This window comes from Dipodomys spectabilis, unplaced genomic scaffold, assembly GCF_019054845.1.
Source record: "Dipodomys spectabilis isolate Male_0828 unplaced genomic scaffold, ASM1905484v1 ptg000783l, whole genome shotgun sequence".
NCBI classification, from domain to species: Eukaryota; Metazoa; Chordata; class Mammalia; order Rodentia; family Heteromyidae; genus Dipodomys; species Dipodomys spectabilis.
The window spans coordinates 27,892,629-27,915,844 of record NW_024871460.1 but is presented as its reverse complement, the minus strand read 5'-3'; the positions used below and the strand labels follow the sequence as shown (position 1 = coordinate 27,915,844).

The window sequence follows — 23,216 nt, the reverse complement described above, 5'->3', positions numbered from 1 at the left end:
ACTTCATTATTAAACACTTAAAACAAATAAGTTTTAAACAAAAATAAAAAATAAATAACCCACAGAATACAGAAGAGCTAACTCTTTTCAATTAAGAAACAAAACAACCCAGAATCATTCTTCAAATAACCACTAAAAACCTGTCTTCATGAATAAATATGAACTAAATAACTAGCTTTATCCTGTTAAGTTTTTTCAAAATTCTAAGGCATATTTATACAGACAAATAGCATATTACTTAAACAAAAGGCATATTTATATAAGATAAACACGTTTATAATAGTCCCCCTTATCTGTGGAGGACCATTCTATAAGACTCCCAATGGATGGTTAGGGCCAATGGCATATTGAACACTATATATACATTTTTACTGCTCATAGTTATGATAGCTTAATTTACAAATTAGGCACCTAAGAAATAAGCAACAGAAACTAGTAATAAACATTTATAAAAAAGACTATAGTAAAAAATTATGAAAATGTAGTCTCTTTCAAAATATTAAGTTGTACTCATCCTTTTTTAATAAAATGAGATGTAACAATATGTATGTGCTGATAGGCAATGAGATGAACAGTGCAGGCATTATGTTGCAGTGTCAGGTGACTACGTAAAGATCACTTGGACACAAATACTACAACAGACACACAGAACAAAGGGATGATTTTCATCTTAGGCTGCGCATTAAGAGATTTCATCACACTGCTCAGCACAATTTAGAACTTAGAAATTGCTTCTTTCAGGAATTTTTCCTCCTCGATATTGTACTACAGTTTACAGGTAACTAAAACTACATAAATCAAAGCTATTGATAAGTGGATACAACTATTTCCAACTTTATCTCAATAATCACAATTGAAATACTAGAATTCTTTTTAGTTTCCATGCACCTTTGCAAGGTATGAAAAAACTCAAGGCACTAAACTATAGACCACAGGCCAAATCAAGTCCATTTGGTTTTGTAAATAAAGTTTACTTGCCAATTCTTTATAAAAAATTTTGCTGATCTCAGTCTTAAGGTTCATTTTTTCTGGATTTTATTCTCCCATGTTTTATCTCCTCAGAGACAACTTTATAAAAGTACCAACTTTACTTCTTGAACAAACTTTTTATCTGTTACTGCAAAAGTGACATGAGTTTGTTAAACAAGAAGCTTTTACCAAGCATCTAGTTGCTCTGATTCTGAGCCATTCATGATCAATGTACCATTCACAGGAGCACTTGGAATTATTTTTTCACTGGCTGACAAGTCTTGAGAAAGGCTTGGCCCTGGCGTTGTCTTTAATTCTGTAAATCATACAAACGAAAAGAAAAAAAATCATAACCATGACATACAAGATTGAGATTGATTATTAAAAATGAGGTGCTTAATTAGATGATGTAGCACATGGTTGTTTCTAGTCAGTGAAGCTAGGAAATACTTTGAGGAAATTATCCATACTAACAACTATTGACATCTATGATGCACTTAACCTAAACCACATGATTTTAAAGTATACCAAATTCTATGAAATATTATCAACCTAAGTGAGTCCAATTTAAATTATGCCTAAAATGATATTGAATGTCAGACTAAAAAATTATATTTACTCTCCAAATGGAAAGTATGTGAGAATTTATATCCTATTATCTGGAAGACACGTAATACCATTTTACATCTTCTATAAAGACATGTCTTTTCTATTTGTTTACTAAAATAGCAACCAGTTCAAAGACCACTAGTACTGGTTGGGAATGCTTGCTTTTGAGACTTCCCTGTTGAATTAAGTGCTCCTTGTTTCTTCTTTCACACTCCCCTGCACATCACCTGACTAATGATTTATTTGTCACTACTTGTGTGGCACGAGTGATTTAACCTCTTTATGCTTTAATTTTACCATATACAAAGTGACACCAATTAAAACACAATCCTCAAAAAGGCATTTTGTGGACAAAATAAACTGATATATGTCTAAGTTAGACATTACCTGTGGTGCAGTAATCACTGAGTCAGTGTTGGTAGTTAACATTCATCATTTATTTGCTACCTTTCCTTAGTATCTACAAAATAGGTCTTCCTTTTTTTCTGTATCTCCAGTGCACAGCATTATTTAATAATCAAAAAATACAGATCCAGAGTAAACTCTCAGCTAAAAAAAAACAAACCATAGGGCTGGGAAGGTGGCTCAGTGGTAGAGTGCTTGCCTTGCATGCATGAGGCCCTGGGTTTGATTCCTCAGCACCACATAAAAAGAAAAAGCTGGAAGTGGCGCTGTTGCTCAAGCGGTAGAGCGCTAACCTTGAGCTGAAGAGCTGAGGGTCAGCACCCAGGCCCAGAGTTCAGGCCTCATGACCGTACCCAAAAAAAAAAAAACCATAAAGTTGACATTTACTAAGTACCTATAACTTAATTTATCATGTTATGGCCTAATAATATAAAAGGTCCTCAGTAAATGTTTATTATTGACTCCAAAATCAGATATTTGCCTTTTGCCACATTCCCATATGACTTACTCAAAGGTTCACATTATTTCCTTAAGTATCTCTAAAACTTCATTGTACTATCACAGAAGTTTGCAGAGATAACATTATGTAGTCACCGAAAAAAGCATTTATCAACCTAATGACCCAGAATAACTGTTTGTTGACCAAAGACGATGTTCTCCTCAATACAAATACTATAAGCACAAGAATTCAGTCTGATTTGCTCACCTCATTACTCCTAGTTGTTCAGCATGATTACAAGTATTTAATGACTGATCAACAAATACTTATTGAATAACTAAATATTGAATAAATGGATGAATGCATGAATATGAAAAGAACAGTGAAAAGAGGGGCAGGGAAGACAAGAAAGAGACATATATTCACTGTTTTCATAAAACTGTCTCATAAAACCAACTTCCATGACTTGGAACCCACATAATTTACCTATACATATGTGTAAGAAGTTATACTATGAACTGCTCATCACCTTGTTTAGCCTTTCTTTTTGTACTTGGCCCTATATGAACTTAAGTATATTTGTCCACTTGTTCAGTGCCTGCATCTTGACTTCCAGAATATACATTTTACAAAGTGTAAAAATAAGGATCCTGTTTACTCATTACTAAATCTTCAATGCCTACCATAGTGTTCCATACATGGCAGAAGTATTTTTGAATTAGTAAATTAATGAATAAACAGCTGAGTTTTAAAAGAAGATAGTTATGGTCAGGCCTGGCAAGTAAAGTATATACAATCTATCATCAGTGCAAATAAACAAAGTTGCCGGAGAATCAACATAAATAATGTTTTATTACCTGTACTGGGTTGGCCCTGAGGATCACAGTAACCCTTAGTAGTCATGAAAATAACTGCCAATCCAATTTCTGCTTCAGGAATGGGTCTGAGACCCTGTCTATTAGAATAAAAGTTTAAATAACATATTATATACTAAAAGAACTTTTATTAAAGTGACCAAGGTGAACCAACCTATTTTTTCCTTCAAAATTATACAAAATGATATTTTGTAGCTTTTTTTTTTTTCCAGGGCTGAGGACCCAACCCAGGGCCTTGTGTGTGCCGGGCAGTGCCTTTCCGCTGGGCTAAACCCCCAGCCCCAAATGACATTTTATAATATGGGCAGAATTTAAAATACAGATAGTGCTATTTCAAATCACTCACTAAGGCAATGTTACTCAGGCAAGTCCACCACCTCTCAGTAACTCAGTTAACTTTATATAATAAGAGGGCTAAAATTAACAATACAGATTTTTCCAGTTCTAACATTCTGCAATATTTAGAAAATAGCAGTAATAGACTGATAAGACAACAAAACAGACCTATATAAATGGAGAGATTCATACTGAGGCTAGAAACGGTTAAAATCATTCATTTTCCTCAAGGTAATTCAATGGAATTCTTAGTAAAAATCCCAACAAATTTCCAAAAAGATGATTATTTTTGAAAAATAACCAAGATTATTCTAAGGTAAACAGAAAGAGGCCTATCCTACTAGTTATGAAGACTTTTTAAAAGTTAATTAAGACAATGTGGTAAATGTGCTAGGAACCATAAGATAGACTGATTTATAGAATAGAATAAAACTAAAACAAGCCACACATGTATGAACTTTGGCATGATATAGTCTCACATACAAGTGAACTTTAAATTCAAATATCAAAATATTAGTAAAAAATCGGTAGAAAATACATATGGATATGTTTTTGGCCTGTGGTTTGGAAATCATTTTTTAGCATATATTATCATATAAAGGGTTTGGAAAAGAGCTTCTAAAACACAAAAGACACTTGACTATAAAACAAAATAATGTTAATTTAAAGGATATTAATGTTTACTATACTAAAATTAAGGGCTTTCACTTTTCAACACACTAAAAAGGTAAGTTATATGACTTATAGATTTTGTAATGCATCTAAGTGAAAAAAATAGATTAACATCAAGAAAATACAAAAAATATGTAATTGGGGGCTGGGAAGGTGGCTAAGTGGTAGAGCGCTTGCCTTGCATGCATGAGGCCCTGGGTTCGATTCCTCAGCACCACATAAGCAAAAAGAAAAAAGCCAGAAGTGGCGCTGTAGCTCAAGTGGTAGAGCTCTAGCCTTGAGCTGAGGGACAGCACCCAGGCCCCACGACCGGACCCCCCCCCCCAAAAAAAAATGTAATTGCCTGGCAATTTTACCCTTGGGCATTTATCCAGAAAAACTTGTGTCAACATATAAACTAAACAGTGAATGTTCATAGCACTTTTATTTCTAACAAAAAAAAGTAAAAAATGCCAATGTATAAATTTACAACATGGAATTCTACTCAGCAACAAAAAATATTGATTGACACATACAACATAGGTAAATCTGAGGAATTCTGCCAAGTGAAAAAAGCTAATACCAAAAGGTTATATGCGGTAGGATTTCATTTATGTAGTATTAAAAGAAAAAACATTTTAGAAACAGAACAAGTTAGTAGATACGAGGATTTAGGGACAGGAAACACAGAATAGAAAAGGCAGGAAAAGGAGTGGATATGGTTATAAAGGGTAACATGAAGGATCTTTTTGGTGATGAAAGTTCTGAACATCTGTATGTTGACTACATAAATGTATGAAATTACAGAGAACCAAATACATATATCAAAATTAAAACAGAAAAATAATAGAAATACAACTGGGTATAAGTAATATCAAGGAAGTCTGTGTAGGTAAGTACATTGGGGTAAAGTTCTGTGGTAGAGCATTTGCCTAGTAAAAAGATGAAGCCCTATGGGCTGGGAAGGTGGCTCAGTGTTAGAGTGCTTGTCTTGCATGCATGAGGCCCTGGGTTAGATTCCTCAGCACCACATAAGCAGAAAAAGCCAGAAGTGGTGCTGTGGTAGAGTGCTCGTCTTGAGCTGAAGAGCTGAGGGACAGCATCCAGGCCCAGAGTTCAGTCCCCATGACAGATAAAAAAAAAAAAAAGTTATGTGACAATTATCTCAATAGAAACCTGGGCAAGAAACATGGCAGATATTTCACAAAAGAATATATGACAAACATGTGATGAAGTGTTTAGTATATCTGATGATCAAGGAAATGCAAAACCGCAGTGAGATATGATGAAATAGCCACTCAAGTGGCAGATGACAAAACATGTGACCATGCCCATCTGCTTGGCCCATGCATACTGACAGGAATGTAAAACAGCACGCAGTCTGATATTGCCTTCTAAAGCTGAACATTCATATAACCTATAATCCCATAGTTCTAGTCCTAGAAATATGCTAAAGGGAAACATATGTATTAGGAGTCTAGGCTGGCTGACACAAAAGCAAGACCCTATCTCAAAAAAACCAGAGATTGGGGGAGGGAAATGGGAATAACAAAATGCTGAAACAAGGACACAGGATGACCCATTGCAATAATGCTACTCACAAGATACTATGTTGGAAATGAACTTTACAACTTCTTGGGCGGGGTGAGGGGGGGAGGAGAAAAGGGATAGTAGAGAAAAACAAAGGAGGGAGCAACAATTTTCAACAAGAAATGTATTCATTACCTTACTCATGTAACTGCAACCCCTCTGTACAGCATCTTTACAATAAAATAAAAATTTAAAAAACCCACCAGAGCAAGAAGCCCTAGAGACACAGCTTAAGTGATATAGTGTCTGCTTAAAGTACAAAGTTTGAGTTCCACAAAAAACAAATAAAAACTAACCTGTAAACAAAATAAATGTGTGTCATTCAATGATGATAGTATATTGTGAGTCATGAGGGTCAACACAAGGCTGGCAAAAGGGTGAGGAGATGATAAAGAAATAACAACTAAGTTTAATAGTAAGAACCCTTACAATTAATCCGAGATTCTGGGATGGCACATTCATTTTTGTTATTGTAATAAGGTGGTAATTTTGCTACAAAAGTACTTTTTTAGTTAATACATTTTCATTAAATAAAATATTCATACTACAAATGACAATTTTTTTTCCTTTTTGAGGGTGGGGGGGATCCCTGAGGATCCCTTGGAATCCTTGGGAGACAAAAAAATATACTGAGCAGGCTATGGATTTTCAGCTATAATACTCTAGATTTCAAATACTCTGCTGGGTTAATAGAAATTTAGTAAAGAGTACTTCGGGTATTTCTATAATACATTTTGACTTTAACCATGCTAAGATTAATGTCAGTAAAGAATCTAAAAAAACAAGTCATTGATGTAATTCTGTTACAGTCTTCCCTTGACCCCCAAAGAGTATCTTCCAACTTTCTTAGAGCAACCCATGTAACAGTGACTGAATTTTTTACATGCATTTTTAGTGAGTAACAATAAAGACCAAACAGATATTTCAGCTCTAGGCAGATATTTCAGAAAATGTTTTGGGTTTTGAATTTTAACCTCAATTGCAACATACTCTGCAGAAAAACATCATGCCATTTCACTAATTTGGAGAAGAAAATTCTATAAATTCTACTAAAGTAACAAAAATGAAGAAAATGTTAAGCTTTAAGATAGTCCATTATCTAGTATCCAATCCAAGTCACAAACAGTTCACAAGTATACTGCATGATATAATTGTTATATATATCAATCTATCTTTATATTAAGTGAAATACAACCAAAGATTTTTTTAATCTATCTGTATACTAAGTGAAATACAACCAAAGAAGTTGCACATAAATATCTACTAGTGTTATATTTTACTATTAAACAATGACTTTGTACCTTTGGAGCATGTCTACAATCGAATGAATCCATTTTTTCTGAGAGTCAGGAATTAAGATCTGTGTATTTGTTACTCTAGTATCAACAACACAGGTTCCTGGAGCTGAAAAGAAACTATCTTCTTCTTCATTTTCTTCCATGATCAATCTTGCTTCACCGCCACCAAAAACAACTGCTGAACTTAACTTCTTATGCTAAAGATGAAAGAAATATTTAGAAAACTAATGTAAAAGTCACAATGAGTTTTCTGCACAGATACTTGCTATGTGAAAATTCAATGCAGGAATTACAATAGACACAGATTTTACATTCGAGTGAACAATTTGAACTTCCACTCTGATAAAAGTTTCTATTTTCTCATCCCCCTTCACCTTCCGGTCCTCTAATGGGCTAACCCACAGGATTTCTCCACTGTAACATAAGCTCTTGGAATCCTCACCACCTACACACACAGATAGCATTTTACAAAGGTTTACATACTGAACAAGTTCAGACTTAAAGGTTTTTTTAGCCTGCCAATTATGTACTGATAGAAATTTAATTATCAGACTAAGTAACCCATATTAGGAAAGACTACAATCATATACATAACATTAGGCAAGTTCTGGTACAGAGAGACATTTTTCTTCTTCTGGATTTAGCTACACAAATGAAATGCAGAAAGTATTGGTAAGACTAATAATGTATATAAGCTTATTATGTTTTTCACCAGAAAATTAAGCTTATACCTTTACCTGTTTGTCATTTAAAAATACAAATGTTTTTCCCTGGAAGATATGCTTTCTTTCCTGTCGTCTTGATAGATCAATATTCTTATTTCCAATAGATGGTTCATCAATAGGTGGATAAAAACTGAAAAAATAAGATATACTCAAATTACATACTATTCTGTATGTTTACTGTTAAAGTTTTAAATGGAATGAAGATTTAGTTTTCATAATACCATTTAAGAGTTTTATCTGGGTCAAAAATGATACAAAAAATATAAATGCCTTTCCTAGAAATATGGTAATGGGTAATACATCTTGTGGCACAGAAAAAGAATACACAAATCAAATCTAAGATTGGAAAGCTATTTATGGCTGGTTGGCTATCAACCAAGTTCCATGAGGACAATATAGTATGCAATGGTCTGTATAACACGAGTAAGGAGTGCTGATCTTGTGAATCTATCAGATTTTATGTGTTATAAGACTCTACTTCACTTCTCAAGACTTCTCCCAGCAAATATAGCTCAGACAAATGGCCTGTTTTGAGAGCCCTGTATTCTTCATTGTGTACGAATCCAAGAGATCTATGGAGAACTCTCCCAGCAGACTCTTCCGAATAGTTGTTGGAAATAATCAAGGTGGTAAACCTGAAAGTTTACTGTGTGCATATATGGAACTATCATGATAGAACCCCCCCCATATTAAAAATGTATGCTAAAACTAAATTAGAAAGTTAGAAAAAGAACACCCTGGAGTACACAAACTTTGTAAACACTAAAAAACAACTTCCTCTCTTTTTGAAGGGAACATTTCCTTATATTTTATACAATAAACTTCCCTTATTAAGAATACAGAAGACCAACTGTCTTTTAAAAAGAAGTTGAGGATGGTTTATAAAAAGTAAGCTATCACATATCATGTCAGGTCTATACAGTGGTGACTCTTACCCTGTTTTATGATGACAATGCAAAGATGAATTAAATAGGATGACACTGTTTATTGGGTAAAAACTTTATACTAGTCTTGTAATTTAAATCTGGAACTAGTGAGTATGCTTTATAACTAAAAGAAGAGATAGTTAAGTAATCACATCATTACAAATTATTTGGTATGTGTTTTGTAACTCATTCCTACTAGTTAATTTTTTTAAGGCAGTACTAAGGCATGAACTCAGGGATATATGCCTGCTAGCCAGGCATAATATCATTGAGCCATTCCTTCCATCCTATTTCCACTGGTTATTTTTAGGGTAGAACTTCTTTATCACCTCCTGTGTGGCCTACTTTTAGGCTTTCTATGTTTCTGGGATCACAGAGGAGGACCATTATCCAGAATCCTTTCTATGGAGACAGTCTCAAACTGTTCTGCCCAGACTGGCCTCAGTCCTCAATCCTTCTCTTCTCAGTCTCCCAATTAAGCTAGGATTACATGTATCACTTTAACCTCCAACTTGTGATCCTCCTGCCTCAGGCCCCCAACTGCAGTTATCACCACACCTGGCTCTTAAAGTAATACTGAAAATTGACTATTAATTGCTATCATCAAATATAAGATAAAGAAATAGGTTTTTCTGGCTAACAGTGTTCAACATTACTAGAGATGTTTAATTCCAGTCATGTATTTTTGGCACTAATGGTGTATGAATTTAGGGGCTCATGTTCTTCCTTAGCTGACTTGTTCAATTGGTGCTCTAGCATGTGAGCCATATCGCCACTCTTGATTTTTCCTGGTCATTTTCAAGCCAGAGTCTCGTGGACTTTTCTGCATGGGCTGGACTTTAACTATGATCACCTAGATCTCAGTCTCCTGCATAACTAAAATTACAGGCATAAGCTACAGGCAATCATGTATGTTAGTAGTCAGAAATCAGAAGTTGGCTCAAGTTAAATAGACCTGAAAACCTGAATAACAGGAGGAATCAGTAGCTAATTAAAAAAAACTGCAAGACCACAAAACCTATCACCAGTAGCTGGAAACTTAGATCCTCATTATCTGTAGCCAAGATTATTATTTACTGTATTTACTGATACCCCCAGTGAGGTTGATGAATAGGCTTTGGAAAGAATGATTATGTTTGAAATACTAAGTATTTCTGTAGTATTTAAGTGATGTTTCCTGGGGAGATACCAGTGCCTTCCTAATCTTATAAGGTTCTAGGACTTTGTTTCAAAATCTGAGAATATTTTATCAGAGTCCAGCAATATCTCATTATCTGTTCACTACGTTAATGAACCCCAGAAAGCTTCTAGGTAAAAGTTACAAAGAAAGAGAAAAATCTACTTTTTGGCTAATATTAAAAGCAAACATCTATTATAAAATAGTTCCTAGAACAGAATTGGTATGCTGAGCACAATGACTTCTGTCTGTTAACAAGAGATTAAAATCAATAATAAAATCCTTACTTGTGCCGGGTGCCAGTGGCTCACTCCTGTAATCTTAGCTACTCAGGAGGCTGAGATCTGAGGATCTTGGTTCAAAGCCAGCCCGGGCACGAAAGTCCGTGAGACTCGTATCTCCAATAAACCACTAGAAAACCGGAAGTGGTGCTGTGGCACAAGCGGTAGAGCACTAGCCTTGAGCTGCAGAGCACAGGAACAGCACCCAAGCTCGAGTTCAAGCCCCATGACTAACCAAAAAAAAAATCCTTACTTGTAAAACATTTAATTTTTCAAATCTCCTACAAATACAAGCCAGATATGGTACCGTATAAAATATAATCCACTGCCATGCTTTTTTTTTCTTTTTTAAAAAATTTTGTGCTATTCCTGAGGCTTGAACTTGGAGCCTGTGCTCTGTACTCTACTACTCAAACCACAGTTTTACTTCTGATTTTTTGTTATTTGGAGAGTAAGAGTCTCATGGACTTTGCTATCTGTACTGGCTTCAAAACACGATCCTGTCTTCTGAGTAACTAGGATTACAGGCATGAGCCATTAGTGCCTGGCACTGCCCTCCCTCACTCCTTTCCACCATCCTGTCTCTTTTTCTTTTTCCACTGCCATGTATTTAAGGAAGTTCCTTTGTAATTAAGTTAATGAAAAATAATCACCAAGCTCCTCAGAATTCACCAGACAATTTGAAAAAAGAAGTCAAATATCTTCTTTTTCAACTACTTTATACTGCTGCAAACTCTTACCAACAGAATATAAATGTAGAGCTTCTAAATTTGACAAATTAAAAAACATAAAATAAAGCTATTGTGAGTTATCTTATACACCATGACAATTATTAGTCTCGTTGTGGGTTTTTTTTTTTGTTGCAATTTTTTAACTGCTATTATAAAGGTGATATAGAGAGGGGTTAGTTACCTAAGTCAGATAATGAGTACATTAGCCATTTTCCTAAAGGCAGTCTTCCGTAGCCCAAGCTGTCCTTGAACTCCAGATTTTTCTACCTTAGCTTCCCAACTGCTGAGATTATAGGTGTATCTACAACACCTAACTTAGCTGCATTTTTGAAATGAGGTAACTGAAGCTTAGAAGAAACAAGCTCTATACCCTAAGCTACAACTGGCTTAGAAGGGTTGACCTATTACACAATTTTAGGGGTTCCACCTGAATGAGATCTGGCAGTTGCAAGATGTGTTAATATGACCATTAAGGCCCTTTTTTTGTCCTTCAAGGTTTTACATTAAATATCAGCAACTATTTAACATTTGTTTCATGGGAATAAGAAATACTCAACAGCTGGGTGTCAGTGGTTCAGGCCTGTAGTACTAGCTACCAAGGAGACTGAGATCTGAGGATTGTGGTTCAAAGCTAAATCGGGAAGGAAAGTCTGTGAGACTCTTTTTATCTCCAATAAACCATCAGAAAACCAGAAGTGGTGCTGTGGCTGAAGTGGTAGAGTACTCGCCTTGAGCTGAGGGACAGTGCCCAGGACCAGAGTTCAAACCCCATGACCAACAAAAAAAAAAAAAAAAAAAAAAAAAAGAAAGAAAAAGAAAAAAGAAATATGCAACAACAAGGAATTTGGGAAATCTTTTCTTTACATGTTAACAAAATCTGCCATTAACCATGATGAACTAGAATGAACAGAGTTCAGGGCCCAGGACTGGCAAAAAAAAAAAAAAAGAGCAATCTAAGTAAAACCAATGCTACTGATCCTATATGTCTTCTCTTGTTACATCATATTTGAAACACATACCTTTCAATTTGCGGAGGCTGTTTCTTGGACTGAATTGCTTTGATAAATTCAGTAAAATATTCTGGCTTCACAATTGGACATCCACAAATAAGTGCACATATTGTCTAAAAAAGAAGAAAGCATGTTAATCCATGTACACTATAAAGTTTTAAAGAAAATTTTAAGTTATATATAAAAAGGCTACGGACATGACTAAGTGACAGAATGCCTGTGTAACAGACAAAATGCCAAGTTCAAACTTCAGTATCTCCAAAGAACCAACTACAAAAATGCTAGTCTAGGCTGGGAAGGTGGCTCAGTGGTAGAGCACTTGCCTTGCGTGCCCAAGGCCCTGGGTTCGATTCCTCAGCACCACATAAGCAAAAAGAAAAAAAACCAGAAGTGGCGCTGTGGCTCAAGTGGTAGAGCGCTAGCCTTGAGCTGAAGAGCTGAGGGACAGCGCCCAGGCCCAGAGTTCAGACCCACTACCGGACCCAAAAAAAAAAAAAAAAATGCTAGTCTACAGTGTTTCCTTTCATAGACGTAAGTATAATCTATAAATAGGAGTGAACACTTGGTTACTTCTTAGTTATAAAACACAAATCACTATATAAACAAAAGTTTAAGAATTCATCGTCATATCAACTTAAAAAATGCTTTTTATAGAATATAAATCAATTTCTAAAAATATAAATCAATTTAAAACTGCATTTCTAATGTAGCAACATTAAATATTTAAATTTTTTCATGACACTGAGGAACATAATTTGAAATATATCTGCTCTAGAGAAAATTAAGAAATAACACAGCCGGATGCTGGTGGCTCACATCTATAATCCTAGCTACTCAGGAGGCTGAGATCTGAGGATCATGGTTCAAAGCCAGCCTGGGCTGGAACTGTCTCCAATAAACCACCAAAAAACCAGAAATTGTTTTGTGGCTCAAGTGGTAGAGTGCTTACCTTGAGCTAAAGAGCTGAGAGACAGAGCCCAGGCCCAGCATTCAAGCCCCCTGACCAACAACAACAAAAAAAAAGAAATCAGGAGCTACAGTCTGTAACCAGCCACAGAATGGAAATGGTAAAAAAAAACAAAAACAAACAAAAAAGGGCTGGAAAGGTGGCTCAGTGGTAGAGTGCTTGCCTCTCACGCATGAGGCCCTGGGTTTGATTTCTCAGCACCACATAAGCAGAAAAAAGCCAGAAATGACACTGTAGTTCAAAGAAGCCCGGCAGGAAAATCGAAAATCCGTGAGACTCTTATCTCCAATAAACCACTCAGAAAACTGGAAGTGGTGCTGTGGCTCAAGTGGTAGAGTGCTAGCCTTGAGCTGGATTGCTGAGGGACAGCGCCCAGGCAGAGAGTTCAAGCCCCAAGATCAAAAAGAAAAAAAAGTTGTTTGGGTTTGATTTTAAAAAAGCTCAAGCACTGTTGAAGATAACTTGCCCATGTAATTGTAACCCCTCTGTATGGTATTTTCACAATAAAAAAAAAAAAAACAAAAACAACAACAAAAAGAAAAGAAATAAATAAGCTCAAAATGAGTAATGTAGATGAAGTAGGAAAAGACACTAATATTCAAATAATCTTTGAGCTTCAAATGAGAAAATCTGAAAAGATTCGAAAATGTAACAAAAATAAAATGAAAGCAAAGACCTGGCATAATTCTTGGAAATACCCATCTAGAGTTTATGTTTTAAATATTTAAATGCAGAAAGTGGATTTAGGAAGTACCTCAAGAGCAGGTATGAAAGGCTGAATTTCAAGCATAAAGCAGTAATATGCAATTCCACAGTGGACTGTATCAGCAAGAATATATGCAACTGTGAAAATCATTTCACTCTCCCATTTCTCATTTTGTTCCTATAAATGCTACCATTCAAAGATTTTTTTTTTTGTCAGTTGTGGGGCTTGAACTCAGGGTCTGGGTACTGTTCCTAAGCTCAGGGTTAGCGATCTTGAGCCATAGTACCACCTCTGGCTTTTGAGTGGTTAATAGGATATAAGAGTCTCACGGGTTCATTCCCCTAACATCAACTTATCTGACCTTTTCTACTTGACTCCGACATATACTAGTTATCTCAAATAAGGGAAACCATGGGACCTATATTTCTTTGGGCCTGACTTACTTCACTTAATATAATTTTTCCAAGTCTTTCCATTTCCTAACAAATGGGGCAATGTCATTCTTTCTGATGGAGGCATAGAATTCCATTGTGTATATATACCACAAGATAAGTATTCAAATGTTTTTGTTTTTTTTTTCCTTTCATGCAACTGTTCCTAACATATTTATAAGATGATTTCTTTGTTGCTTTGTATGTCCCTCCCCCACGGTATAACCCATGCTTTCACTGTAATTGATGTTGGTATAATTTGTGGAGGGGAAGAGAAAAAACAAATCGTTTAACTAGGGATACAGGTGGACTCACTGAAACAATGAGATGTACAAGTCGTCATGTGGAAAAACGAACTTTACAACTTTGGTGGGGGGTGGGGGGAGGATTAGGTGGGGGGAGGGGGGGGTGTATGGGAAGGGATAGGAAGGGGAAACAAAGAGGAGGCAACAATGCTTGATAAGAAATGTACTTGTTATCTTGCCCATGTAATTTTAACTCCTCTGTACGGTATTCTCCCAATAAAAAAAAAAAAAAGAGGCTCACGGGAACTTCTGCCTGGCTGGCTTTGAATCAAATCCTCAGATCTCAGCTTCCTGAGTAGCTAGGATTATAGGCATGAGCCACTGGCACCTGGCCTCAAAAGATTTAAAAATCCTAACGTCTCTGGTAATTTTGGAAAACTTATGAAAAAACAATATAACAACATGGCTTCATTTTGGGCATATGATTGATAAGAAATACTGAAAAAGTTAGAAAACATTGAAAAATATTGAAAAAGCCTGCAAATAAATCCTGATGTTTTTCACATTTCGATGTGTGAATTTACTAGCTGTGAGTTTGCCAGTATTTAGTATTATGGAGGATAATTATATAGAAAATGTAAAAATCAGTATCATAAAGTTGCAAAGATGAAAACATTCTTGATCAAAGATGACTCCAGTGTGATACAAGTTTAACTTGAACGTCCATCCAAGCAGTAAGCTTTTCTCTATGACACCGCCTCAAATTACATACATTCTAATTTCATTATATTAAATGCTAAAGGATATTAAATGCTAAAGGGTGTTTGGATCATCTCTCTATGACCATTACTCCGCAACAATCCCATATATCTATAGTCAAACTGTTGATGAAATACATGCCACCAAAATATTTGAACTCATGGCCTAGCCCTAGCTTTAGTGGGATTCTATCACTTGAGCCATACAACCATCAGGGATTTTTGTTGCTGATTTTGGAGATGGAGCTTTACAGACTTTTCTGCCCAGGCTGGCTTCAAACCTTGATCATCTCTGGATCTCAGACCCCTGAGTAACTAGGATCCAAGGGGTGAGCCACTGGAACTTGGCTGTGTCACCATTTTTAATACATAATCAGCATCTTCTATAGGAACAGATCTATACATATCTAGGTTTTGAAGATTCGTTAAGGTAATATTAAACTGTAAGAACTTTAAGGGCTGGGAAGGTGGCTCAGTGGTAGAGCACTTGCCTTGCATGCATGAGGCCCTGGGTTCGATTCCTCAGCACCACATAAGCAAAAAGAAAAAAGCTGGAAGTGGCGCTGTGGCTCAAGTGGTAGAGCATTAGCCTTGAGCTGAAGAGCTGAGGGACAGCGCCCAGGCCCAGAGTTGGGGCCCACAACCAGACACCCCCCCCCAAAAAAAAAAAGAACTTTAAGATCTTTGAGACTGGGGGTTTAAAGAAGAGAGCATGAAATCTTGAAATGCTATCAGTAACTAGAGGAAGACAACTTGATAGAAATGACATGGGAAGTTAACTTTGAAGACTGAGAGTTAATCTCTAGTCTCCTTGCTTTGGACTGAGATGTAAATTATGCATGTTATGGTAAAAAGGATAAAATACATCTTTTTTTGAAAATGTCTAACCAAACCTTGAAATCTAATTTTATGTGTTTCTGCTTGTCACAGACAATAAACAGATTATCTGAAAACTCACTTGAGCCTAAAATAAAGGCAAAGGATAGATATAAGTAAATCTGTAACTAATACTTCTCAGTTTCACAATAAAAATTTTCAAGTTTGTGTAGTACATGAGCAAGCTTAAGTTTACAGAATTTCTTTTAACATAAAAAGACATTCAACTTACTTTAATGGTAACTTTAACTGATACCATGACAAGGTGAGTACATTCTTCTGTCCAGTTGTTTATAGTAAGTCCTCCAAGTTGCAAAACAGCTCGATTTAAAGCTGTCTTCCCAGAGATATCTAAACAAGAAGAGCATACAACCAAAGGCTCATACTCTACTCTGTAAATGAAAATAAGTTATATACATAAAGTTATATTGTTGTAGCTATACAGATGACAACTTTTAGTTCATACCACATAGTGAATCTTAATTTGTATGTCTATTGTTAACCTTTCTAACCTATGAAATAATCATTTCCCAAGTCTTTAGTTCTAATGAAGAACAAGCAGTGGCAAAAATTAACATTATACTTTCATATATGAGGAATCAGCAAATGAACTCTCATTAAAATTCAGGGTCCATACAAACTTTCCTCTTATCACTGTAAGCCACAAATGTACTAAGTATATTTAGGCTCAAGGTTCCTTCTGTGCTAAGGAGCAACTAAATTATATTGCTTTCAGCTTATTGTTCATAAATATTCTTTCCGTGGCTAATTTGACTGTTGAATAAAGCTTTCCATTTTAATAATGATATAATAACTTCATACCCTAGCAAGTACAAAACCCTGGGTTCACTCCCCAGTATCATTCATTTAAAAAATATATATACACAAAAAATCTTCTTACCTGAATTTACTTTCGAACACTCCAAAGGTAACTCTATCTCCTGTTTTTAGTGTTTGGGAAAGGCCATTCTGCATTTTTTCCTCATTAACAAATGTGCCATATTTAGAATTATCTTTTATTGTTAATACAGGAATATCATCTGTTTGACTCTGAAAAAAATCAACAAATTATTTAAAAAGGAAAACATTTCAAATGAACAACTTTCTGTATAGGCAAAAAAAAAACAAAAAGGTACAGGATTGCCACTGCTTTAGTTGCCCTCAGGAAAAGAACATTCAACTTGCAATTAATAGTCCCTAAAGATACTTTCTTAATTAGTGAGGATTACCCCTTTTAGAATACACATTTTCTAAGCTAGTAGGATTTTTCTTGGCCTCTCAAATTCGGAATTTGAGAGCTTTGGTACAGTTCCATATATAAATACATCAGTTTCATTCTGCTGGAAAAATTATTTTTACATTATCAAAATCAAATAGTTAAAAATTGGTGTAATGAGAGTATGGAATTAAAAGGTAGAACTTCTGGGTTACAGTAATAAACTTTATTTTTGGCAGGAATTCCAATTATTATTATAAAAGCTAACAATGTATAAAGAGCACAAATACATGATTTATCACTTTTATATCACACAGTAGATATAATAATAGTACAAGTCATTTTTCCTAATATAGTAATTCTCACTGCAAAACTTGTGTGGTATTGGAAATGCTTATGATCATACAGCTACATAACTCTTTCGAGTGAGAGTCATGTAAGTCCAGCCACTGCTCCTTTTCCAGATCTGGCACAATGAAATGACATACATTTATCACTCAATAATTGTACTGTAGCCTGGATCTGAAGTTTCCCTCAAACATCCATGTGTCAAAGGTTAAGTGGTCAGCCTGTGGTGGTATTAGAAGGTCATGAAACCCAAGTGGTAGGGACTAGTGGAAGAAAGTTAGGTCATTGGGGTTGTGCCCTTGATTCAGAGATCTGGGTCCCTTCCTTTCTCTGTATGCTCTCTAGCTGCTTTGAGGTAAGCAGCCTCCTGCTCCAAGTGTTCCTGCTATGATATATTGTGCCTCCACAGGCCAAACTTAATCCAGCAAAGTAATCATGGACTGAATTTGTGAACCAAAATAAATATTTCCTCCTTTAAGCTGTTTATCTTAGGTATTCCATTATAGGTGCACATAATTAACACAAAATGTTCATTATATAAATATATGCCCACTTCCTGAGTTTCTAAATTGCTAAGAATGAAATACTAAAACAGAAACTTCAAATTTAAAATAAGTTAACTACTAGTCCACTGCCAATTATGTGTGAGTTTTGTTATTAATTCTTTTTTGTTTTGCTTTATTGTTCTGTGGGTGCTGGTGATTTCAGGTACAATAAGCAAGTGATCTACTACTGAGCCACACTCCCAGTACCTTATAAGAGTTTAATTTTGTTAACATTAAAAAAAGAAACTAAGCATCTTCATAAAATAAAAGATCCTATGAACTTTCTCACATACGAAAGTGAACTTATTTGATTTCAATCCCCTCATTATAAGCTAGTAAAATTAGTAACACATACCAAGTTGGTTACAGAGAAGTTAGCTGTTAACACAGCATGATTTCGACTGATTGACTGATCATCTTCAATTAGAATAGCACAGTTTTTCCTTCCAACAATGTACTCAACACCAGTCAAAAGTCTGTATGGTTCTCCTAAGAGAAAGCAAAACATAAAATACAATATAAATGCATATGCATGTATATGTACAGTATGACATGACAATTTTTTTCAAAAATATTTTGCTATATAAACATTAAGCCACTTCAAATGTATTAACATATTTACTAATACCTCATTGAAGTACAAAAGATTAGATTAAAAAGATTCATTTTTCTAAGGGAAAAAATACTAAAAGGAGTCAGTGCTCCCCTAAATTATTTCACACATTTAATGTATTACCTGACAAAATTACAATATTATGTTTGGAACATGATTAGTGGATCCAAAGGTTTGTTGTAAGTTGGGTACCAGTTGGTCACACCTGTAATCCTAGCTACCTGGGAGGTAGAAATTGGTAGTATTGAAGTTCAAGGCCAGCCTGTTCAGAAAAGTTTGGGAGGCCTCTTCTCAACAAAGAGCTAGACATGGTAGGTCTAAAAGAAGTCTAAAGTAGACAGATTGTGCTCAGGTAGGAAGGAAGATCCCATCTCAGAAATAAACAGTGAATATCGGGGCTGAGGTATGATTCTGTAGTAATAGCACCTTCCTAGCAAGTTTGAGATTGGAGTCCAAAGCCAGGTACTACCAAGGGGGAAATCATCATTGAGAAAATCTGCGATAAGATATTCAACAAAAGAAAAATATTACAGGAACCTGACCTAATAGCAAAATATGCAATAAAGCTTCAGTGAAAGGTATGATAAGGGTTGGAGGTGCGGGTCAGTTGGTAGAGTGCTAGCCAATCAGTGAAAAGAGTGAGTTCTGGTCTTAGATCTAAGGAAAAAAAAGAAAGTAATGATAGTGGACCAAGAATAAACACATATACATTCAGATCATATGCCAGAACATATTTGGGGGAATTTTAATTTAATGTTAAAGTTAGTTCTTAAATCATGAATTGGCTATTAATTTTTCTTAAAGTTGTAAATCATGAATTGTTGGAGAAGCATTATGTATGTGGAGACTTGGAGTTTGTTCTACAAGCATGGGCCACCATGGGGCAGATATAGATATACTTGACCAGTTTGGATATGAGTGGAACAAAGTCCTGAGGTCTTTCTAAACAGTTGAAATTACAATCTGTCAAACAAATTCCTTTTGTTGTTGTTGTTGTTGTTTTGTTTAATGATAAAGTCTTGATCTCAAAGCTCAAGCAGATAAGGGCAACTGCTGAAGTGGAACCGATCAGGTTATTTCAGTATGTTGTTTCCTTCTTTCTGTAAATATTGTCAGACCTGGCCGGGCACTGGTGGCTCAGGCCCACAATTCTAGCTACTCAGGAGACTGAGATCTCAGGATTGTGGTTCAGAGCTAGCCACGGTAGTAAAGTCTGTGAGACTCTTATCTCCAATAAACCACTAAAAAACTGGAAGTGACACTGTGGCTCAAGGGGTAGAGCTCTCACCTTGAGCTGAAGAGCACCTCTGGACAGCTCCCAAACCCAGAGTTCAAGCCCCACGACTGACAAACAAAAATATTGTCAGGCCAAGGTAATTAGGGAACTCTGAACCTTTACCAGTTCAGAGGGATGCCCAATACAGGAGTCCTTCTTTACTCAAAACTCTGCTTTGTTTTGAAGGTTCTATCTCCTCCCTCAACCTCCATTTTGTTTGGTTTTGTTTGAGACAATGTCTCCTTACATACCTTCTTACATACCCCAGGCTGGCCTGCTTTAGCCTCCCAAGTGCTAAGATTACACTTGTACACCACCACACTATTAAAGCTACAGCTTTAATACGTAAACGAACAATTACTATTTTCGTTAGATAATCTGATTAGTTGAGAATAAGAGTCTCATGAACTTTTCTGTCCAGGCTGGCTTCAAACCTTGAACTTCAGATCTCAGCTTCTTGAGTAGCTAGGATTACAGGTATGTGCCACTGGTGCCTGGCAAGGTTGTTACATACCTAGAGAAACCTTCAGGAATGGGTTCACCCCCGACCACCATTCCTTTAAGGCAATCTTGGTGCCCACCTACTCAAGCCACAAGGATGCCTTTACCTTTGTACCTTTATAGTTTTTTTTCTTAAATTTTTGTATTCCCTTACATTGTCAATTTAGATTCTGCTCCCCACGCCCCCTACCCCCAGACATAATGTAAAGTTCTTGGGGACAAGACTTATCCAGAGTTATTGTTGTTATTTTGATCATCTGATCACAACTGGGACAAAAGAGAACTGGGACAATTGAGAAAAAAGGAGGTGGAAGGGAATCAACCTTTTCTGTATTCTGATAATCAGGGTAAAGGTCTGAGGCAAAGCTGGGGGGGGGTGCTGCCCGCTGCGGGGGGCAAGGCTGGGGGAGGTGCTGCCCGCTGCGGGGCGGCAAGGCTGGGGGGGGGTGCTGCCCGCTGCGGGGCGGCAAGGCTGGGGGGGGGTGCTGCCCGCTGCGGGGCGGGGCGGCAAGGCTGGGGGGGGGGTGCTGCCCGCTGCGGGGCGGGGCGGCAAGGCTGGGGGGGGTGCTGCCCGCTGCGGGGCGGGGCGGCAAGGCTGGGGGGGGTGCTGCCCGCTGCGGGGCGGGGCGGCAAGGCTGGGGGGGTGGGCTGCCCGCTGCGGGGCGGGGCGGCAAGGCTGGGGGGGGGGGGCTGCCCGCTGCGGGGCGGGGCGGGGCGGCAAGGCTGGGGGGAGGGTGCTGCCCGCTGCGGGGCGGGGCGGGGCGGCAAGGCTGGGGGGGGGTGCTGCCCGCTGCGGGGCGGGGCGGAGCGGCAAGGCTGGGGGGGGGGTGCTGCCCGCTGCGGGGAGGGGCGGCAAGGCTGGGGGGTGCTCCCCGCTGCGGGGCGGGGCGGCAAGGCTGGGGGGGGGTGCTGCCCGCTGCGGGGCGGCAAGGCTGGGGGGGTGCTCCCCGCTGCGGGGCAGGGCGGCAAGGCTGGGGGGGTGGGGTGCCCGCTGCGGGGCGGGGCGGGGCGGCAAGGCTGGGGGGGGGGGGTGCTGCCCGCTGCGGGGCGGGGCTCTGCACAGCCACAAGCCCTCGGCTCGGAAAATCACCAGGGCCGCCCGGGGCGGGCTCCGGAAGTCACTTGACCGCCAGGCCTCGGGCCTCCGCGGTGGACGTCACCAGGTCGGCCCGCGTCACCTCACGGAGACGTCACCCCGGAGGGGCCGCTGGGGCAGCCCGGCTCGCGCCCCCACGCCGGCCCGCCAGGACGGGACTCTCAGACCCCAAGTCGGGGGCTGCCGCGTCCGCCCCCCGACACTCCCGGCGGGAGCCGAGGCGGCGCCGGAAGGCGGCGGGAATGGACCGGAAGCGTCGCCCGACGAACTTTCCACACCTCAGCGGCTCCCGGGAAATCCGGCCCCCGTTCCCCGCTCCTTCCCGCACTTACCGGGGGCCGGGGCCGGGGCCCGGAGCAACTTCCACATGGTTCCGGCGCCCTCGAGTCCCGGCGGAGCACAGCCGCGGATTCCCGGCCCTCCGCCGGGCGCGGGCTCACAACGCCCCGCTCCGAGACGTGCGCGCTCCGGAGAGCAGGCGAGCCCCGCGCAAACTGGGACGTGGGCGGCGTGCGACGTGGCCGCCAGGGCTCCCCCTGCCGGGAGGGGAGGAGCCCGCGCCGAGGTCCCCTCGGGAACCGCGCTCAGGGGCGGGGAGAGGTGGGGAGGGTGCGTCCGGATTCGCGGCGCGGAGGATTGCCTTCTACCGGCGGGCCCCGCGGCCACGGCCTGGAATCCCACCGACTTAGAGCTGGGCAGGATCTGAGTGCCGGGCAGCCTGGCAAACTAAGGAGAGCTCCTTCCCCGCCAAAACAGAGTGTGGCGTTCTGGGGCCGTAATCCCAGCAACATTGGAGGCCATAGGTAGGAGGATTGAAATCCGCTAGGCCCTGAGCAAACCAGGCCAGACCCGACCCTACCTGAACCATAACCGCGTTCATATGTTCAAATGCTGTGTCCAAGTACAGGCCCTGATTGAAACCCCGGGGCATCCACAAATAGTTTTCTGTAATTGTGACTGGAAGTTGGAAATCAGCTCCAAAGCAATGAAAGTTTCAAATTAACTACATTGAAATCTGACCACGTATGTAGTTGCATGAATGAATTTACAATGACTCAAATGGCAGTCATTCCTTTGTAATAATAACAGTGAAGATAAGCATTTCACCCCAAAGCCAACTCTTTTCCAAGTTAGAATCAACTTCTAAGTTCTCTGTTTTGTCAGGTTCCATTCTAACAACATGCAAAGCAGTCTCTTTCCGGTATTCACCTGTGCCTTTAATAATCCAGCAGCCTCCAAGCCATCACTACCCACTTCTCACATTGAATTTTTATTTTGATTGCTGCTTTCTGCCTGATGTTCCTGATACCACAATACCTTTTTGTTCTGTAGATGGAGTTTATCTCCTTGTTTTGTTTTTCCACTTATGGCTGTCATATCCTAATAACTGCCTTAAAAGCTTTCTCTTGTTCAGAACTGTGGGTGTCACTCAAATCTTGACATTCATTAGGATAATTGTACCTTTGTGGTGGTTAAGTGCTACTACTTAATTTCTATTACTTCAGTATTCTATCATCCCCACTTCTTTTATCATCAATTATGACCTATGGAAAGAGCTACTATTAGCTACTCAGTGGTGCTGTTGCCCTTCTCATTTGGGAATTCTTGTCACTTTA

General features: G+C 38.7%; 1 protein-coding gene across 2 annotated transcripts in view; it reads right to left on the bottom strand.

Moving 5' to 3' along the window:
• The window catches only part of Nbn (nibrin), a 42,662-nt gene extending 20,556 nt beyond the window's left edge, over positions 1-22,106 (bottom strand). Inside the window, exons 1-9 of one of the 2 annotated variants that reach the window (XM_042672880.1) lie at positions 21,933-22,106; positions 18,470-18,603; positions 16,907-17,055; positions 16,238-16,397; positions 12,032-12,135; positions 7,910-8,027; positions 7,176-7,369; positions 3,280-3,377; positions 1,159-1,285 (exon numbers count right to left, since the gene is read on the bottom strand). In XM_042672880.1, the coding sequence (XP_042528814.1) occupies positions 1,159-1,285; positions 3,280-3,377; positions 7,176-7,369; positions 7,910-8,027; positions 12,032-12,135; positions 16,238-16,397; positions 16,907-17,055; positions 18,470-18,603; positions 21,933-21,969 (1,121 nt within the window). In that variant the 5' untranslated portion in view covers positions 21,970-22,106. The remainder of the gene's footprint in view (positions 1-1,158; positions 1,286-3,279; positions 3,378-7,175; positions 7,370-7,909; positions 8,028-12,031; positions 12,136-16,237; positions 16,398-16,906; positions 17,056-18,469; positions 18,604-21,932) is intronic. The other variant, XM_042672879.1, reaches the window with a different exon arrangement.
• Between the last annotated feature and the right edge of the window lie 1,110 nt (positions 22,107-23,216).